Below are 22,360 nucleotides of genomic sequence, written 5' to 3'. Positions count from 1 at the left end.
CATCTTGGGAGCAGCAGTGCCACACCTAGAATTTAACTTCCGTTGTGAGTTTGTTTTAAATAGGCCTATTTAGCCCCTCTAGGCGACATCAAGGTCCTTTCAATGCTACAACTAAGACAAATAAGACATTGAAGAGCACATGTATACCTTTAGGTGGATGTGGAAACTTGTTACCCAACTTCTCAAGTGCATCATTGAACACCCTCATATCATGAACCGAGCCAGGCCATCCCGCCACAACAAAAGTAAATTTCATATCATAGTCACATACAGCTAACACATTCTGAGTGGTGATTCCTTTCCTTCCTGTGTACTAGACTACCTTCTCAGTTGGCACATTGTCAGGTACATGTGTCCCATCTATAGCTCCAATGCAATTATCAAAGTACGGAGCAAACCGAGGAGATTGTAACCTTCTATGTATACTTGTAAATTCTAGATCCTTCGGCCTAATGATATCAGTAGCTAGCTTCATCACACTAGCAAGTACCTCATCAAACTTGTTGCTACATGTCCCTAGTGACCTCTCAAATCTATTATCAGCTTGTCTCATAGACTGAGAGGCACCACACAACCACAAAAACATTGCTAGAGACTCTATAGATGACATTTTCCTAGTGGAGTTCAAACCATATCTCTCAACAAGCAAATTATGTAGGCTATAAAAAATATCACTGTGCATCCTAAACATATTATAGCATTGTCTCCTATGTCCTAGGTTCTCATAGTCCACTGATATCCAAATTCTAGAGGGACTCTATGTGTAGCCTTGTTCATGTACTTGTCATAGTGGTACATACCTAGCATTAGAATAGTAGTAGCAATCCTTCTCTTCTACTGACACCTCAGAACATGCATTGTCAGAGCTTCTTCCTCATCTTCAGAAGATAACCCATCATCATCAGTAGATATCCAATCATCATCAGTAGACCACTTATCATCAGTCTTCAGTAGTTGCACCATCATCAGTAGTAGTCCAACCATCATTAGCCCCTCCAACTCCATCAGTAGACCCTCCACCACTAGCCCCTCCATCAGCAACCCCCTCCATCAACTCCTCCATCATCAGCTCCCTCATCATTTGCTCCCTGATCATCATAACAATTAGATGTGAAAAAAGTATTAACAACTTAATAACAAGGCAGCAACAAACATTACTTTGCAGCAACCCAACAACATCAACAATCATGGCAGCAACAAACATTACATTGTCCAACAAACATTACAAGGTCTAGACAAATACCATGGTTCCTTAACATTACAAAGTTCAACATAAATTGAAGGTCCTAAGCAAAATAAATTTAGGCTGCCAAACTTGTTACTCTAGCCATGCCATCCTTTCTTCAATGCTGGGTGGCTCTCTTCAACCATGCCATCCTTTCTTCATTTGTATCAAAGCTGCTGAAGATCAATCTGTTGTAGCTACTTCTGAAAAGCTAGGTAGCAATGTAGTACTCATTTGAAGACTTGTACAAACTGTCATGACAAAAGAACAAAACAGACACAAAGATTACCTTGGTGTGCCTTTCCCACCAACTAAGTGGTGCATCAATCCCTCCATTTGCTTGGCGGCCAACCCCTGTTTGGTTTAGTGCCCACTTGTAGAAACTTGTACATGGTCTTGAGCTGACTGTATCTGTTCTTCAGTTGTTTCAAATCATGTCTAAGGCCAACTCGACACTCATAGAGCTCTTGCAAAGATTCATAACCTCTCATTTTCATTGTCCCATTACTTGTATTGCCCTTTTTCATTTCATCAACAAGACAAGAGAATACAAATGTATTTGCATCCGACCAATTGCCTTGTCAAACTATTAGAGAATCAGATCAGACTTGTAGATCAAAAAGTCTAATATTTACATTGCAACAGATCAGACAAATACACACTAATTTATCAGAGGAAAACATACTTGGCAAGCAGAGCAAAACAGATCACACTTAAAAAAATAGATCAGACATGCAAAAGCTCACCTTAGGCGGAACATCATTGTCATCTTCTTGCCCCATTGCATCTGTTGTAGGAAAAGAGCTGCCGGAGGACACTGATCCACGCATCCTTGCTGCCGGCACGCGGTTGGCCATCACTCCGGCACAGGCACCTGCCGAATCCAGTCTAGGTGCGGCTGCATAGCTGCGCGCGACGCCGAGCGTTTTCTAGATCCGCTCGCTCCTCCAGTACGAGTGAGGAGGAACGAACTGGATGCCACCAGATCTGGCGCCAATGCGTAACAGGAGGAAACCCTCTTCTGCCGGGAACACCGTCAGCTTGGAGGAGCCCCTGGTACGAATCGATGTAGAGGTAGCCGTCGGCGTCGGTGTTCAGATCTAGCCCCTCCATGCCGCGACGAGTAGAGGAGCCTGCACCATACGACGACGCCTGGGAGAAGAGACCGAAGTCGCCGGCGTTAGGGGGGGAGGACGGAGCAGAAGCCATGGGATCCACCGGAGAAGAGGACTGTGAGTAGTAGTCCGGATACTCGGACCCGTGGCCGTCCATGGCGGATGCGGCGAGCAGAGGAGCGGGGAAGACGACAGAGGCGTGGGGAGGAGCGGGGCCAGCGTCGAGTGCAGTGGTGGCAGGCGGTGGGGGGAGCAGAGGAGAGTGAGTGAGAGAGGGAGAGAGTGAGCGAGCTGAGTGTGAGCGAGAGTGAGCGGATAGGGTTCGGCGGGTGGACTCGGACAGGGCAATAATGAGGAGCACCCCCTATCCAGGGTGGGCTTTTAGTCCCCCTTTAGCAAGCTTTAGGTGACTAGTTGGCTAAATGCCATTTAGTCAGAGTGTTTGGCTAAAAAATAACTAAATAGAACTAAATTTAGGAGCTGCTAAGCTGATCCAAACACCCCCTAACTCTCCCTAGCTCTGGATTCTAGAAGGGTGTGCGAATTCGGTTTTCACTTGTTGCAACTTGCAATTGCAACGTTCGGTAACCTTGAGCCCCCACACCAGAAGCACCATTGTAACTTCTATAGGCTGTAAACTTTGTCGACAAATTGATAGCAGCCGCTTAATTTTAGGAGTAGATAGAAGAGAAGACGAGACGTGCAAGTTGCTACTTCGGTTTCTCTTTAATAAGCTGTCTTGCACTAACCGGTAGTCATCATCATCATACATACATACACTAAACACTTGCTCTGGCACTCCAGGCCTGTGGAGTTGAGCTCAATGTGCAAAAACGTAAAGGGATGCCAAATACAGAAAAACCACCCTATAGAGAACAAGTATCGACTTACATGTAGCATATAAATTAGTTCCAATCCTACCAACGGCAGATGCGGATCAACGCAGCTCCAATGTTACATCAGAATCATGCTATGCTGAGGATCTACTCGAATCAACTCATGTTAGCCACGGGCTTTGGCTTCTCATCACCTCTGCACTCTGTGACTGCAGCTGGAGTCCTTTGTTGATGTTGCATGACTGCCAATTGATCTGTGAAAAGTAGATCCCTTAGACAATTCAGCTGCTGTCGCTCTTTCTCCATCAGCATCTCCTTCTGTTCAAACCGGCATATTTTACCTTGGATTTCCTTCATCTGAAAAGGCCACACGTGACACAAGGGTTGATATGGACAAGCGGTCAGTACATATACATCAATTTGTAAGTCATGTACGTAACACTTGAGTGTTGGTACCTGGACATCTACTATGTTTGATAAAGATTGCTCTATGCTGTTCCGTTCCTTCTCAAGTTGTGCCCGTGCATTAGCAGCCGCCTCTTTCAGTAAATCGTTAACTGAGAGCCCATTTGTGTGAGATGATTCTGAAGAGGGCATTAAAGTTAGTGGCTAAGAAGCAAGGTGTGAGTGAGGTGAGCAGGTAGCATTTTAGTAGTGGATGCACACAAAATTCAGGTACAAGTCCATATACTATTATTTGCACATGGCACAATGCTATAATACTACACATGTATGCTTGAGCGTATTGTTCCCTGTAGAATGTTTATTTGCATCCATACAACATTCAAACTTCCATTAATCATCACTGTTGATATTGCTTGCATTTTGCACATCGACGTGCAAAGGTGTATGTTTATGAATAATTCAACGGCAGAAGTTGCAAAAGAATAAGTCAAATATGTAAAGAGCAGAGCTGATACCTTCTTCCTTGGTGCTATTTATTGAAGTTTCAATCTCGCTGTCATTTAGGTCAACACGGGATTGTGCAGAAATAGCTGCTTGCGCTGCAGCTGAAGCAACATCGGAACCCACAATGGCTGATAAAAATGCAACCTGGGAAAACACTTTCAGTTACTCAGATTTCTCCCTCAGTTATTCAACACATCCGAAGTGAACAACAATACAGTACAAGGAAGCTGATACACCAGCAGGCCAATGTAAGACAGTTTTGAGAATATTATGCCAGAGGTTGTTTAAATATTATCCCAATGTTTCACTTTTGTTTTGAGGTAAAGGATATGGGTTATACATGCAAGGAACCAAGGCTACTTGAGGAAGTGACCTATACATCAAATAACAAGGACAGTGCAGAAATAGCTGACAGGTTACATTCTTATATACATGCAACGACTCAAAGTTTTAATCACAAAAAGGATTTGTATTGGTGCTACCATCTTTGCTCCTAGGCCCAAGCAAATGGCATACTGCTGAAAAGTACTCTAGCAGCTACCAACATCAGGGTAAAAGGCAACGATGCAGACCTGAGCCATAATCGGATTGCTTGCATCTGCTAGTGGAGTCAGACGTAGTCGTTTTGAGACATCTGCTCCAGGCTCATCAGTATTGTCATCATTGTTCTCAAACCCCATTCTATCCTCCTTGGGTCCCATGAACTGTTCTCCGAAAGGTAACCGTATAAATCTTGCAATACAGTCTTTTTCTAACCGACTACCAACATGTTCAGACACCTTTTTCCAGTCTTCGCCATAATGCAAGACAGCCTCAAGCAAGTGAAGAGTTTCTTTGTCTGTCCAATCTGATTTTGCATCTTCAGTAATTTCAACTCTCTTGAAGTTAGCAGGAGACAGACCCGGCCGGTAGTTATTATTTACATAACATCTAGTACAAAGACTTATATCTGCCTGATCACATGCAAAAGGTTAATAAGATCAACTTAGTAACTCTTCAATAAAAAATTAAAAAGTCAATGAAAAAGTTTCAGCCAACATGGTAAGAATGACAAGCGATGACAATAGTTGAACTGATCTTTGTTGCTCACTTCAATTAGCATGAACTTGATCTGAATTGTTTACATGTACACGTCACTTTGATGGTGAAAATAACTGTACAGAGCGTCTAACTTCAAACTTCATTCTGAAGTGTTGATAATGTTCTGACTAGTGACTACAATCATACCCTCCAAAAAAAGCAATGAACAAATGCGGCCACTACAAAAGCTGAATCAACACGCCAATGCCTGAATGACTTTGTATGTTCATAATTGAGGAGCACTGGTCTAAAACCAGGCCTATTGGGCGATATGAAACATTTCCAATTTATTCAGAAGAAACAAAATCTAGCCACCTTTTATCAACAAGGTTATTCGCTCACCAGTCTTAATGCCCTTTCTTGACAACAATAAGGACAGATACTTCAATATTTGCAGGTAATTTTGTGCACAGAAGTTGCACTGTGACCTCAGTTTAAAATTCAGAAGCAAATAAATATGACAATTGTCAAAGCAAAATATGCTTATATTACATGGGATCCTTTTTTGTTCAAAAAGTTGTCCGCTCACCAGTCCTAATACCCTTCCCAGGAGACATGTCAATGGAGATAACATGGACCATAGGACCAACCAGGAAGGCAGGAACACATCCAACCCCACCAAATGAATTTCTTGATACATGGCTGAACTCATAACCACAGAACTATTGCTCCTTCCGTTACATACCATGAGAAACCTAAGATGCAGATTTTGGCAACTCAATTTATCTTAATGTTGCCAGCAAAGACAAAATACTTTTGCATTGCAACTGCACTAATTGGTGTAGCCCATCCCAAATACTCAAATTAATGAGTTAAGATAATTCAATTCAGACCTAAATGTTTGATTCGTGTTACCAAATCTATATCTGCAGTGGAAAATTGAAACAGTGGTACTATATCCCTACGGAGAATTTATGCAGTGGTATAATAATCCACAATTAAAAAATGCTCACCTTGTCGCAGGCGTAGTAAGCAAGCCCACACACGGTGCGGCACCCGGTACAGAGCTTCCTGGGTACAGTTGCCCCAGAAGGCAACAAGGACTGTTGCGCGACCTCTTCCCTCTTCTCTTTCGCTTGCTTTGACCCCGATGGCAAAGCACCGTAGTTGATGAGCCCCCATTCCTCAAGGAAATCGAAGACGCGGCGGACTGAGCCGACGTCACCAACAAGCCCCCTCCTGGCCTCCGTGAGTGTGAGCCGTCGACCCGGCCGCGCTCGGAACCTCCGTATCAGGGAGTCGCGGTAGTACTTGTACGCGTGCGGGCCCCGGCACCCGGACGCCGCCGCGGCCTCCCCCTCGAAGAACTCCGGAAGGAGGCGGCGCTCCGTGTCGTGGATGGAGTCGAACGAGAACCATGCTGCGAGGGGAAGCCCCGATTAGGGTTCCAGGTTTTAGCCTCCACAAGAGGTAGAAGCGCGGTGCTAAGGCACGGGTTTGTTTACCTGAATAACTAGGAACAGTGATGATGTAGGATGGATCCTCCGCTCCGGCGGCGGCGGCGGCGGTGGCGGTAGAGGACGAGGGGGTGGGAGTAGCCTCTGACTTGACGGGACCCAGGGTGGAAGGCGCCCGGAGAGCAGGTGGAGCGGCGGGGCGTGGATGCGGCGGTGTTGGTGTAGGTACGGAGTTGGCTGTGGCCGCCGCCGCCGTCACCGTCGCCGTCGTTGTCGCCGTTGTGGCCATCGGAGGCGGAAGGGGAGAAGGAGAGGCGGAAACGCGGTCGATGGGCTGGGTTCGATAAAAGAAGAGACTTGTGCGCGTGTATTGGGCCTACCGCGTATGCATTGGGCCCTCAGTTTTTTTTTTTTGGACAGGGCCCCAGCATCTCCGGTAGTTCCAAACACCAATTGATAAATTAATGAGTTTTTAAGATAAAAAAAGTTAGGAGCATATTTTTGTTCCTCGAAATTCTTTTAAAATATCACTCCTAAACATAGAAGGCAATTATATATTAGAAATCCTAGACTATTTTCAATCACTCTAACTATTTTTACACTTTCTTTCTCTTATATATTTATATTGGGAACATTGTCCTACTCTTATTTTTCTCCATGTCCTTACACATCCAGATTAGCCAATCGATACATCAGAAATTATTTTATTTTACCAAGTGTGCAAAAAGTTAGGAGTTCAAATATGGAGTTGTTAGAGAGCAATTTTTTCAATCTTTTTTTAGGAAGTTTTTTTTTTCAATCTTACAAAAACTAAGATTGGGAGTGTATCATCGTCATTACACTATAAAAGAGCGAATAATTTGTGGGGCTATCCCTCTTTCATAACCGTTTCATCTTGACACCGTTTAATATGAGCATTTCGTTGTCCGAGATCTTACTCTCCCTCATTGATAACCGTTCGATCTACACACCATGTCATATGAGTCCCTCCATCATTCGTGATCTTACATGTAAGATATAAGACTCCTATTCAATCTCAAATACGTCTCACGATACGTCTACAATCGGTCGTATATCTTTAATAGTCGGATAAGTACTCTAATTAAACATATTTGGTCACGCCGTGTGCACTTTTCTTTAATCTTCTAGCTTTAATCCGGCTGGGCCTCATGCTTCATGGACTTGAGCCCTTTCCTAAAGTAAAGCTCCTCAAGCACGTACGTACACGTACTCCTCCCGCGTGTATTAACCTTATTAATTAATGCCGACGCATCAGAGGTGTATGGCCTTGAGCCAGCGTTGGAAGCCCGTTCCGAATCTTATAAAGCCCGTGAAGCCGGGCCTCTCTCGACCTTGCTCGAAGGCACACGCAGCCTCGAGTGAGGGAGTACGTTGAGGCCTGCTCATGCAATGCGATTGTGCGCTAGCCTCACCCCTCTTTCCAACTCTTTTTAATTTTAGATTAGAAAAAAATCCACTCAAATTTCCTTTTCCTACCTGTTGTATACACATGTAGTCCTGACGACACCTCCACCCATACAAGGATTGAGGTTTCTCCACCCATACGAGGATGGATCGAGGGCCTCTTAGACTGATATCTTCTCATATGTGCTCCACATGTAAATTGTTATTTATGCATAATTTCTCTTTACTGTGAAGAAAAAAGATAGAGGACTTGTGTTCTTTTATGCATTGACATGTGTAAATAGCTTAGCTCAAAGGTTTTTGACATCTTTTCTTCACGTGACATCTGATACTGTGGCAGAACCGTCCGAAATAACGTACTTACGGAGGCAGCTTGTCTTCCACTAGACACTAAGCACCCCGAGGGACGAGCTACATCGGGCGGATTCCGTCGAGCACACCACAAAGGAGAGCCCGAATAATCCACATTTTCCCTCAGGATGCAATAATGAGAACGAGTTTACATTACTTAGTCCATTTCATACATCCAGAGTTCTTAGAAATATATTATTACAGTATCAAATTCAGAGTACGAAAATTAAACAGCGGAATGAAAAGAAACATCTATCGATAATATACAAGGATCCATCTATGCCCACCAGAAGAATCCTTCATACAACAGCTACTCCTCAAGCTGCACCTAGAACAGGGATAAATAAACACTGAGTACATAATGTACTCGTAAGACTTATCCGACTAGTGGGAATAATTTCTCAACTCCAAGGATATGATAAGCTTTATGGTTTGCTAGGTTCCTTTTTAGCAGAAAGCAATACTAATAGTGTATCCTTATGTATGTTTATTATTAGCAATCATGATTATTTCATTATCTAGCCTATTCTATGTAAGCACATGTTCTACTTTCAAGCAGGAGTTAAGCAAACAGTTTCATTTCACCACCTTTCATCATTACTACGGTGCTAGACTGTAGACAAGCCGTACCGGATCGCCGACGATTTATGAATCAATGTCCCAGCTGGGTATCCCCGAAACACACGTCATGCTTGCACCCTAGGCACAAGCAGGACCAACCCACCACTCTCCTGTCACGGGGTCTAGGTCCCCGTCCAAACTTAGACTCTAAGCCCCCGCTCCTAAGTCCCAGACTCAGTGCGGTGCTTAGACCTCCACCATTCCCGCTGAAAGCATCTAGGTCCCTAGTTAGGTTTTAGTGATTAATGACAATACAAGATTACTGTGACTAATGTGTGTTTTACAGATGTAATTAATTTAGGTCATCGTGATGACAATTGATTGGGCAATCATGGTGGTCATGCTCCTACGATAGAAATCGTTTCGATTTTCAAAGGATGACTGGCAAGGTTAAGGATGAACTAATTCTAAGTAGTCGTTTGGTGTTGAAGAGACACTTAGAGTAGTTTAGGACTTTATTTTTCCTTCAATCGTACTATTAATGGGGTATGAATGGGTAGCTTGACCTAGGTGAGTCTAGTGGGTTAGGTGTGGTACACACTTGTTAAATCTAGCACTAGGTAGCTTCTAAAAAGCCCTTAGATCAATTGAAGCAAACTTCATTCATATATGATTGTGAGTTAGAAGTGAATGGAGGGTCAAATGTTGACTAGACGCTGGTTCTGGTGTGACCGGACGCTGGCGCAGAGTCTGGTCAGTTCATTTGATCAAGGTGAAGTCATCTAGATGTGATCGGACACTGTGTGAAATATGATCGGATGCTGGGTGCTAGAGTCCGGTCAGCTCCAATAAGGTTCCAGAGAGAGAGAATCCTGATCGGACGTAGTCCAGGTCAATGCTGACCGGACGCTGGTCAGGTTCCGGCTACTGATCGGACGCTAAGCAGCAAAGTGATCGGATGCTGGGTTCTAGAGTCCGGTCAACTTCAGTAAGGTTCTAGAGGGTAGTTTTTGTGATCGGACGCGTTCGGTCACCGCTGACCGGATGCTGGTCAGTGTCCGATCACAACTTAACTGCTCGATGGCGGGGAGAACTGACCGGAGCGTCCGGCCACCTTGACCAGAGCGTTCGGTCACCCCGCAGTGGCACATAATGGTTCGTTTTGAATGAGAGGTTATAAATACTTTCCTCTATTCACTCAAGGGAATCACTTTTGCTCATTCTAACAGCTGAAAAACACTCTTGAAAGTGCCAAGAAGAGCAAGGTCCTAGTGAGGTGATTAAGATTTGAGAATCCAAGAGAGAGACCTCATTAGTGAAAGCAAGAGTAGCAAAGTGTGCATCCACCCTTCTCATTAGGCTTGTCGTGGTCAAGTGAGAGTTAATGCTTGTTACTCTTGGTGATCACCATCACCTAGATGGCTTGGTGGTGATTGGGAGTTTGGTGATCATCCAACGGAGCTTATGGATGACCCAACTCAAGTTATGAGTGGTTGTGGATGATTCACCACAACGAAGTATCGAAGAATCAACCCATAGAGAGCACTTGATCCTTGCGTAGATCAAGGGGGAGCTACACCCTTGCGTGGGTGCTCCAACGAGGACTAGTGGGGAGTGGCGACTCTCCGATATCTCGGTAAAACATCACCACATTCCTCCTTCTCTCTTTACTTTAAGCATTTACTTTGAGCAATTCAATTCTTATCTTTACATTCATAGAATTGACATGCTAGAGTAGGATTAGAACATAGGTTGGTAAACTTTTGTACGGTAGAACAATAGAAACACTTTCTAGGCACAAGGGGTGAAGTGGGCTAACCGTAGGGTTTATTTATTGCAAAGTATTTTAGAATTAGCCCAATTCATCCTCCTCTTGGACATCTTGATCTTTTTATCTGCCTCTAATCAGTCGGTCCGGAAAGAGCTAGAACCTACAACAAGAGAGCAACAAGCCTTACATATGCCCATACAAAGTATGTGTTTGGGAATAATAGGTCTGTGACTTGCCTAGAACCCAATACAATGGACTAGTCCTTAACCGACATAGACACAGAAATAGTGTAACCAAGCTATGCCCCATTGGCCGAAGGACACAACCTCTTACACTCACCAATACTCGTACCATATCCCTGTCCGGTCTCCATTTTCCTTTCACAAGTTTTTATCATGAGTGATAATAATAATCACCTATTGTGAGTAACAGGCAAGTTACTCACGCTACCGGAGTCCTAAGCATAAAGCTACTGGACCTATGCTAGTAGGACTCTTAGGTAGGTATATCTATGTAAGTAGTTTCCATAAAATACATATAACATAAATGCATATCATATATATATATATTCAATGATCATTCAAAATAAGGGTTATGCACCGAGGCTTGCCTTGGGTAGGTGGGGTGTCAATAAAGTCAGCAACTGATAGCTCTGAGCCTCCCTCCTATACAAGAATAGTCCTTCTCATACTCCTTGATAATGTCCTCATACTCCTGCTCACCCGTAGGACATGAACTCTACCAACTCGTTATCTACATGCATGAAATGATGATGCAACACTTAGTAATACGGCAACAACAACTCTTAAAATAAGAATACCTCTATCAACCTACTAAGCTAGCTCAACCGACTAAGATGCTAAGTTACCTATTATTACCACTTAACAAATATAAAATATTGCACGTATTATCTTAGCAACTAAAGGCATTCCCTATTCTTAACATCGATTTAATATCTATATGATAAAATAAGGAGTACTAGCTACCCTCATTTATCAACCTCTTCTAAGGACTATCAAAATTACAGTGAGCACATAATAATACAATGAACCTATTGTAAAAATTTCATGGTCAAAACTATTGCCAATTTGCCACAAAAAATCCTACAAATATTAAGCTAAATAATGCTAAGCTTTCCTAAATGAATTAATGAATCTACCATTATCACAGATAACTGTAAATTAACTACACCAATAGATATATCACAATTTTGTGAACCTAATAAATTTTGTTTCACTATTTTTGGATACATATAGAATTTACTATAATTTTCCAAAGATTAGCTCAAAACTAAATTGAAAAAGCATTTACTAATTCCCTGAAAAAAGAAAAACTGAATTCAACCTGCGCGGCCCACTATCACGCGGCGTGGCCCACGCACGCGCAGCGCGGGCACACGCAACCCACCGGCATGGCCCACGAGGGCGCGGCCCAACCGTGCGACAACGGCCCGCAACGGTGAGGCCCGCGTGCTTTGGCACATTTGCGAAAACGTCTCCGCGCTAATACCGAATCAATCCACAGTCCACAGCACTATTCCTACAGTCTAGGCTTAAGTAATCTAGCCCTTGGAACAATCCATCTTCTCAATGGCCAGGTCCCTAGGCACCCGTGCGCGCACCGGCACGGCGACGACGGCACTAGGCAGTCACATCCGGCCAGCCGGACCCCTCCCTTCCCCCTCTGAGGAGCCGATCCTCACCTAGGTACAAACAGCGAAGTGGTGGGCGGTGAAGCGATGAATGGAGACGTGCTCAAGAGCTCCCTTGTAGCACCTCGGTGTTAAGCATGCATTAATATTTTGCAAATCATGAGCATAATCATTATTATGCATTCATAAGCATGACATGAAATATAGAATTGAAACATACTAATGAAACATGTATGTTGCATTACTGTTTAAATGAACCTGGGTCGTGTTTGTGCTTGTAATGATGTTTAACATGATTGTTTGGGAGTACAAATGACTTAGAAATGTTTCACATGCATTTTGGAGCAAGGCTGGTATTCAAAATTTCCCAAATTTTGATTTTAAAAATATTATTAAAAATGGTCAAAATACCCTTTATTTAGCTTTTAACTTCTATCTCAAAATCTGTTTGGATTTAGACCTTGCACCTTTTGACAAAGTTGTAGAGTTTAAATTTCTAAACAACTTTTATTTTGGGTCCAACTTTTGAAATTACTTTGAAAAGGTTTAAAAATTCATTTGAATGAATTTGGGGAAGAAAATAAAAAGGAAAGATCACATTTTCACTTAATGGGCCGCCGCCTCCCTTCTGGCCCGCTAGCGTATTTGGCCCGTAGCGCCACGCGCTTTGCCCTGGCCCAGCTACCACTTTGCCAGCCTAGGCCCACGCCATGCCGCTCCAGCGCACGGGCGCACCACGCCTGCCTTCCCCGCCTGCCCGACCGCCACGCGGCATCCATACACCGGTGGCGAAGGGCGGTGCTCCGACCAGCGCTCGGCTCAAGAGCCGACTAGACATGCGCTCCACCCCACGCTCCTCCCACATGCTGCCTTGTCCCCCTACCTCTTGCTTAGTAGTAGCCATAGCCGCGCAGCTCTACCGCGCACGCTCCCTCACCGGAGTTGGCTCGCCCGACCACCCCAGCTCGCCGTCGACCGCTCCATCTCGCATTGAGCTCTACCTCCACCTCGTGCACCCCGTGCTCACGTCAGTTCACCTTGGTAAGCTTTCACCGGCCGTGAATCGCTCACCGGAGTGAGATCCTCCTCGTCGGAGTGCTCCGCTCCATGGACCTTGCCCCTCTGTCCTCCTTCTCGCTCTCTTTTCTCACGCACGAGCACCACACCGCGTCACTGAGGCTCCCGAGCGTCCTCCACTCACCGTGCCATGGCCGGGGACGCCCCACCGGCGACGACCCTGCGCCGTCGCTCCGCCATGCATGGCAGCGGCTGGCTTCTCGAGCTCCATGGCCCATGCCATGGGCACCGTTGGGTTCGCGCGAGGGTGGGGAGCATGTTGGTCACCTTCACTGGGCCGGAGACCTCGCCGTCGGTGAGATCTCGGTGGTCCGCCGCCTCCTCTGTCCTGTGTGGCTGCCCGGTGGGGCCTGCCTGACGCAGGAGCCCAGCCTATCTGTCGCTCGATGTGTGTGTGTGTGTGTTCAGATCCGGGTGGATCTAGCAATTTTGAACCAGGAATTTTCAGAAAGATTAAAAGAAATGATTTATAGATTTTATTTAAATGCTTTAGAAATTCATAAATCGAAAAATATTGCTCCAAATTTGATGAAACAAATTTTGCTAGGTTTCTTGTGACTAGATCTATCTGTTAAAAATATTGCATGTGGTTTTTGTGATACTTTTGTATAGGGTTTTATTTAATTCTTGTATTTGCTTGTTATCTTAGAAAATGTCTAGTAAATAGAATAATTATCAAAAAAATATGGGTCTAGTTTTGTTAATCTCCTTTAGTGATGTACTTTGTAGGAAAAATATATGTCATGCATGTTCTGTAGAGAAATATTGATGTGTAGTTCAAGTGCCTTTAATTGATGATTTTTGTTATTTTGATAGAGAGCAAAATTGTATAAAACATGTATATGATAATTTTTGTGCAATGATTGTTTACTGTGTAGATCATAGGAAAAATATTAAATCTATTGTTTGATACTTTTCATAATACAAAGTATTTTCATGCTCATATTTATGCCATAGCTTGTCATTTTTGTGAAGGCTATTTTACTTATCCAAATGCAATGAAAATTTTATGGTAGACTAATTATTGGCTAAGGAAGCTACTGTAATTTTCTCATAATTTTATGAGCACCAGAAATATATGTTGCTGTTGTAGCCCTAGTTTAAAATGAAATAAAATAATCTTCTTTAATGCATGTTTAGTTAATAATGTTTGCTTTGGTGTATCTTTGAAGCATCTTAGCTTGCTGTGGTGACTTGGCATGTTAGTACAGTGGTTGTAGTAGTAGTATAGTAGTACATGTTCTTGGATGATGTTGGCTACCTTGTAGAAGAGCTTTACTTCTACTATGTCCAATAAAGTTAAACATGTTCATCTACATTCCATGCATCATGATCATTACATGTCATCTCTCCGATGCACCTATGCATGAGCACTTATACATCTGCATCATACAGGATCATAGGAGGAGTTGCTAGTAACAGTTCAGGAAGAGCAGACTGGGACAGATCCACAAGAAATCTAGGCACAGGAGGTGCCAGAGGAAGAGGAGCAAGGAGAGGACTTGCCCGAGTGCGTGGATCATCAACCTAGTTCATTCGAACGAGGCAAGCTCCAGAGCATTCTAAGTCTCCTACTCTACAAAAGCAATTCTTTCTATATATGAGTTTATATATTATTGCATTGAGTTGTAGGAGTTGATTGAAACCGTTGATGCATTTATTACTATCCTTACCTACCTTATTACCTTTTTACCCTGTTAGGTCAGGATCAAATAACTGCTTAGCCTTGCTTATACCGGTAGCGATCGGTGATTTCCGGTCACCTACATTTATAGGTGGTTACTGGAAGAATTTAGCTATGGAAAGAATGATATCCTGGAATTAACCATGTGTGATGGATAATTGGAGACCGGACGGAAAAAGTTGGAGGCAACCAGACAGGGTTCTAGGGGTGCTATTAGTTTTCCATCTATGTCGATTAAGGACCGATCGTTGCTCGTCCCTCTTATCATGTTGAACGTATGCCTCACATTTAGCTGGCCGAAATAAAGTACCTTTCGACCGTGAAGCTAGTGATACTATTTGAGCCAGGATAAACTCGGATTGGTAGACTGGTGCTGAAGGGGGTATGACGAGGATGCGAAGAGTGAGCCCAAGGTGCGTCCTAGCTGTCGGGCGGTCCCTGGGTAGTGCGGTCCATGACTGTTATCCCGTGGCTACTTGGAAAGTGTCATTAGTGATCTGTAGCTCACTTGATCGGTGAGTGTAGGTTTGTGTGAGGAATAAATCACCAGCTGGTTAGGAATCGATTCGAATCGCCATCGCTCCTGGATAGTGAGCACTTGACTCGAGCTACAGCATCGTAGTAATTTTGATGGAACACTGATGGTTATCTAGATGGTATGGGATATGCTAAATCTAAGTTGGTAACTAGATGTTATTGGTTAATCAAGTGATTGCTATAGTATAGGTGCTTACCTAGATGGATAGGTCATAATAAAGATGATGCAAAGTACTTAAAATGGTTTCTTCATGATAGCTTATGCTTTTCGCAAACGAGTTAGCTAGCCCACTAAAGAAAGCCTTGCATAATCCTTGGTGTCGCTTTATTTTGGTTTAAGACGGGTAAGTCTAGCTGAGTACCTTCTCGTACTTAGGGCATTGTTCCATTGTTGTTGCAGATGGTCAAATGTACTATGGCTATTGCATTAACTGCCTGTACCCGGCGATGGGCGACAACTAGGACCAAGGGCAATGGTCACTCCTATATCTCTCATCTGATGCTTTTGTTGGAGATGACTACCTACTGGCACTGTATCTGAACCAAAAGTGTGTGTGTGGCTTTAAAACTATTTGCTTCCGCTATTTTAGTTTGAACTTGGGTTGTAATAACTTTATGTTCTAAACTCTGATGTATCCAACTAGTCATTGTGAACTTTATGTAACATGTGACGGTGATTGCTAAACTTGTACGATCTTGGTTTGTATGTCGATTGGTTTGAAATCCTTCGTGGTTTCACGGACTACCGGGTTATACGGGCTTAAGTTTGCTAAATTATCTCCTTCGGCTGGAAGATTTCCTTACTTAATCTCGTATAATTGGTCGGTTCTGTTATAGCTGGCATCAGAGCAAGGTTTAGCAGGTTACTGTTCCCATGAGTATTTAAAAACCAAAATTTTGTTTAAAACTGAGTTTTAAAACTTAATAGTGTGCCAGTGGTCATATCCGTATGCCCAGTTAAGGACTCTAGGTGGCTTATTTAAGTACTGACTTGGGGGTCTTTGCAACATATTTCTATTTCGTTGCTCATACAGCATGCTATTATATGAGTGCCATTCACTTGAGTGGTAATGTATGGATCCATTGCCTCTACGCCTCGGTAAGTGAGAGTTGTGAGAGCATGATCGGATACACTGCCGATCCAGGGAAGTGCTTATATGATGCCAGATTATTTACATGCCATATGCGTGTTTGTATGAAGGTATCCAATGTGTGGGGAATTCCATCCTGTGGTGACGATGTCATCGATAGGACGATGGTTCGGGTAGTTGCTACCGTTGTATGCGTATCTGGGGATGCGTGTAGAGCGAGTAGATTACTTTACTGCTTTCATGCATATTTTTCATACTGTCAGGGTTTGGGCTGAAGTGGATCTTTTGCAGGTACATAATAGCGCTATCGTGTAGTACGTATTAGCTATATTTATGAGAGACCGTTGTATGCCACCGTCTATGCCGCTAGCAATTGTTATTTTTCCTAAGTTTATGAGAATGTACGGAACGTGCATGCATCATGTTGTTACATATCATTCATGGCATTGTTCCTCCCCTTATAAGTTGATTATCTCATTTTGATAAAAATGACAACTTAACCTTGTTCTCACGTGAGTAATAAAACAAAATTTGCTACAGATGGCACGCACAAAGCAAACCGCTCGCAAGTCCACCAGAGGCATAGCTCCCCACCATCAGCTTGCTCCACGTACCCGTCAGCACCACACATTTCTTGGAGAGTTTGGGATGCCTACACTCTTGTGGAGAGTGCTCAGCTATGTAGGCTATCCTGATGGCATGGAGCCCCGCTATTTCTGGACAAATGAGCAGTTGGGGGAAGGTCTCTTGGTTACTGTGGAGGCCATTGTTCGTCCCTGAGGTGATGGTTCTGAGTGGACTGGTTGGCGTTATGAGTCAACTGGTAGGACCACTGAAGAAGCAGCTGATAGGGCAGCCTTTGGGATACTGAGGGATATCATGGATCGTTTTCCTTAGGAGTTGGCAGCCGCTATAGTTGGAGTCTTTCTGAGGGGCAACCCCCCCACTGACTCGTGGCAACAAGCAAGAGGAAGATCTCTGAAGATTGGTGCAACAGAAGGATAGAACAGTGATAACCCTGCTATGAGCACCATGTTCATAGTGATGAAGGCTTTCGATGGAGTAGAAGGTAGCCTGAGACGTGTGTCTAGTGCTCTTGGTCAGGCCCACGATGATCGACATCAGCGTTAGAGGGATCACGACACCGAGATTGAGAGGCTCAATGCAGAGATGGCTCAGTTGACTCGTCAGAGGGATCAGGTGACCCAGAGGACTGGAGTCTATGAGGGAGACATACATGCACTGAGAGAGCAGGTTGAGCGGCTGACCACCACCAATAGGAACGCTGAGCGCATGTTGATCCATGTGCTCCACCAGAGAAATGAAGCCTAGTCTGCAGAAGATGTTCTGAGAGCTCGACAGGTTGAGCTAGAGCAGTAGTTGGCCAATGCAGAAGAGTACAATGACAACCTACATGAGGAGGTTCATCAGCTGAATAATCAGCTCCACCCTTACATTCCTCTTGGAGCACCAGAGATGGATCTAGATGAGGATGAGGATCCCGAAGAGCCTGAGGCACCAGCTGATGATGACAACAATGATGTGGATAGTGACAATGTCGACATCTCTGACTTAGACAGCAACCACGATGAGTAGGCTAGTAGTTGTTGCGCTAGCTACTAGGGTTTTGTTTGCGATGACCTTTTGCATGGTTGGCATGTCTGGCATGTAATAATGAGTAGAAAGACTAAGACCTTGATGTAATAATGGAAAACTTGGATGTGTTTGTGGCGATATCTGAACATCAAAAGTCTAGTGTATGTATGCTGGCAATTTGGTTGTAATGGACGCGATGTGTGTGCTTAAGTAATCTAATTAGTGATGTTGTGTTAATTGAAATGACTTATTGTGCCCCTATTTTATTGTATGAATTTATTCTCTCCAGTGAATTCAGTACGGCATAATTTTTCATTCACCTGCAATTTCTACAACATCGCCTAATAATTACTGTTGCTGAAATATGCAGATGCCGAACACTCATCGTACCGTGTATGATGCTATTGAGGCAGGTGGCAGTGCCCCTAGGAATGAGAACCGTGATCCACCACCACCTCCTCCTCCACCATACACCGTGGAACAGTTCTTCGCACAATTCCTTGGAAGTCAACGCAACATGGAGGGCATGCAGCAAAACATGGAAGCTACATTGCGCCACATTGCTGACAACACTCGCCGTGGGTTAAACCTAGGTGAACATGAAGCGAATCAGTATAGTAGTTTCAAGGACTTTATGGACACTAGACCACCAGTTTTAAAAGAAGCGGTAGAGCCATTGGATGCAGAAGAGTGGATAAACACCATGGAAGATAAGTTTCATGTTCTAAGGATGACCGAAGTGTTGAAGACTGAGTATGCAGCTCATCAGTTACAAGGCCCTATAGGAATGTGGTGGAAGCACCACCGCACCACTTTTCCCCCCAATGCCCCCATTACTTGGAGGGAATTCACTGAGGCTTTTCGTGGAGTTTACATTCCACCTGGTTTGACATAATTGAAGTTTCGAGAATTTCTAGCACTGAATCAAGGCACCAAGACTGTGACACAGTATCTACATGCATTCAACAATCTAAGTCGCTATGCCTCTAACATGGTGAATACCGATGCCAAAAAGATCGCTAGTTTCAAGAGAGGTCTGAATCCCAAGATGATGAAGCACGTGGGTACCAACATAAGAACTAGTTTCAATGACTTTGTTAGTGACTGCTTAAAGCAAGAAAAGAACAACAACATATATGCTACATCCAAGACTCACAAGAGGGCTTTTGAGTCAGGTCCGTCCCAGTCAAGGGCCCCGATGGCAAATCATTCTACGTATCGTCTGCTTGCCCCTGGTGCAAGGTTTAGGCCACCCCAGCGGAGGAATCAGAATGCTCAGCAACCTTAGAGGAATCAGAAGCCATTCAAGATGGTGGTGCCACAAGCCAAGACTGGACAAGGCAGTTCATCTAGAGCTGCTACTCAAGTAAGAGGACCGTGTTTCAACTGCAATCAACCTAGGCACTTTGTGAAGTTTTGCCCAATTCCCAAGAAGCAGCAGAATCAATACCAAGCTCGTGTGCTCCACACCACCATTGATGACATCCTGGAAGGAGAGCCCATGACAGCCGGTATGTTTTCTATCAACAATCATCCTACAGTCATTTTGTTTGATTCTGGATCATCTCATTCATTCATAAGTCAAGCATTTGCAAGAAAGTATGAGCAAAAGATAGTTGAATTGGAATGTGCTTATTGGATAATTTTAGCTAGGGCTGATCTGTTAACTAATCAGATAATCCAGGGGGTAACCCTGAGTATAGCAGATAGGCAGTGTAAGCTTAACTTGATAGTTATGCCAGGGCTAATTCTGGATGTGATTATGAGAATGAACTGGATGAATAAGATGGGAGTAGTAATTGATGTTGGAGGAAGAAGCATTTCTCTCAAGGAACCTGTTGGAGAAGGTACATTTCAAGTAACCTTACCTCGGAGAATAGATCTGGCTAGTACAACTTGTGTAGTCCAAACTACTCTTCTAGCCAAGATTTCAGTAGTGTGCGAGTTTCCGGACGTGTTTCTAGATGAGTTACCCGGTCTTCCACCGGACAGAGATGTTGAGTTTGCCATTGAGTTAATCCCTAGAACACCACCGATCTCAAGGAGGCCTTATCGGATGCCTCCAAATGAATTAGCTGAGTTGAAGAAACAACTCCAAGATCTGTAGACTAAGGGTTTAACTCATCCAAGTTCATCGGAATGGGGATGTCCTGCACTGTTCATGAAGAAGAAGAAGGGATGTCCTGCACTGTTCATGAAGAAGAAGAAGGATAACTCCTTACGGATGTGCGTAGACTACCGACCACTGAATGCGGTGATAATTAAAAACAAGTATCCTCTACCTCGGATTGATATCTTGTTTGATCAATTGTCAAAAGCCAATGTGTTCTCCAAGATAGATTTGAGATCAGGGTACCATCAGATCAAGATTAGACCACAAGATATACCCAAAACCACGTTCTCCACTAGATATGGTTTGTACAAGTATCTTGTCATGTCCTTTGGTTTGACCAATGCTCCTACATACTTTATGTATTTGATGAATTCGGTCTTTATGCCGGAGTTGGATAAGTTCATGATTGTGTTCATTGATGACATTCTAGTATACTCAGAGAACAAATAGGATCATGCAGAGCATCTAAGAATTGTCTTGACTAGACTCAGAGATCACTAGCTATATGCTAAGTTTAGTAAATGTGAGTTCTGGCTGAAGACAGTTCCTTTTCTCGGTCATGTGTTATCTAAGAATGGAATCTTAGTGGATCCTAGTAAGGTACAAGAGGTTATGGATTGGAAGGCACCAAGCACAGTTCATGAGGTTCGGAGTTTTCTTGGATTAGCCGGTTACTATCGTCGTTTTATACTGGACTTCTTGAAGATTGCCAAGCCAATGACAAGTTTGCTACAGAAGGATCATAAGTTTGTTTGGACAAAGGAGTGTGAGGCAGCTTTCTACACCTTGCGGAATTTGCTAACCACTGCTCCTGTTCTGGCGCAACCGGATATAGAGAAGCCGTTTGATGTGTTTTACGATGCATCAAAGAATGGTTTAGGATGTGTTCTGATGCAAGATGGAAGGGTCATTGCTTATGCCTCACGTCAGTTGAGGAAGCATGAGGTTAACTATCCTACGCATGATTTAGAGCTTGCGGCCATTGTGCATGCTCTAAAGATTTGGAGACACTACTTGCTTGGGAATGTGTGCAATATCTTTACAGATCATAAGAGTCTCAAGTACATATTTACTCAGTCTGAGTTGAATATGCGACAGAGAAGATGGTTAGAGCTGATAAAGGATTATAATCTAAATGTGCACTATCATCCAGAAAAGGCAAATGTAGTAGCAGATGCCTTAAGTAGAAAGTCACATTCTCTTGCTGTGCAACCATTGTTTGAAGATGGGTTCAATTTGTTGCATCCTATGGTGTTGCATAATATCCAAGTTAGTTGTACCTTGGAGCAAGATCATTGAGGGTCAGAAAATAGATAAGGGAATATTCCATATCAAGGAGAAAATGAAGAAAGAACCGACCAAGCACTTTAGAGTGGATGAACAAGGAGTGTTATGGTTTAAGGACCGTCTGGTTGTACCTAAAGATCGAGAGCTCAAGAACAAATTGATGGATGAAGCTCATCACTCTAAGTTGTCTATCCATCCTGGAAGTAGCAAAATGTACCAAGAATTAAGACCTCATTATTGGTGGACGAAGATGAAGAAGGAGATTGCAGCGTATGTTGCTCGTTGCGACATGTGTTGTAGAGTGAAAGCTCTTCACATGAGACCCGCAGGAATGTTGCAACCTTTGTCAGTACCAGATTGGAAATGGGATGATATAAATATGGATTTTATCACCGGTCTTCCCACCACACCAAAGGGGAATAATTCGATTTGGGTGATTGTAGATCGCCTTACCAAATCAGCTCACTTTTTACCAGTCAAGAACGCTTTTCGACCCCCTCAGTATACTGAGAAGTACATTGCAGGAGATTGTCCGATTGCATGGTATACCAAAGACTATCGTGTCTGACCGTGGGTCACAGTTTACCGCTCATTTTTGGGAGCATCTTCATAAAGGTTTGGGTACTAGCTTGGTTCGTAGTACAACTTACCACC

General features: G+C 43.7%; 1 protein-coding gene across 1 annotated transcript; it reads right to left on the bottom strand.

Annotated features, from left to right (window-relative positions):
* Positions 1-3,028: 3,028 nt before the first annotated feature.
* On the bottom strand, positions 3,029-6,917 carry LOC136462945 (SWI/SNF complex subunit SWI3B-like). The gene is made up of 6 exons (XM_066461991.1): positions 6,611-6,917; positions 6,119-6,525; positions 4,658-5,038; positions 4,097-4,229; positions 3,633-3,760; positions 3,029-3,533 (listed from the first exon to the last, which is right to left on the bottom strand). The coding sequence occupies exons 1-6, from the start codon at positions 6,849-6,851 to the stop codon at positions 3,333-3,335; spliced, it is 1,491 nt and encodes a 496-aa protein (XP_066318088.1). The 5' UTR covers positions 6,852-6,917; the 3' UTR covers positions 3,029-3,332.
* Between the last annotated feature and the right edge of the window lie 15,443 nt (positions 6,918-22,360).

Source organism: Miscanthus floridulus, chromosome 7, assembly GCF_019320115.1.
Source record: "Miscanthus floridulus cultivar M001 chromosome 7, ASM1932011v1, whole genome shotgun sequence".
Taxonomy (NCBI): Eukaryota; Viridiplantae; Streptophyta; class Magnoliopsida; order Poales; family Poaceae; genus Miscanthus; species Miscanthus floridulus.
The sequence above is the reverse complement of the archived record's forward strand: the minus strand, read 5'-3'. Positions and strand labels throughout refer to the sequence as shown.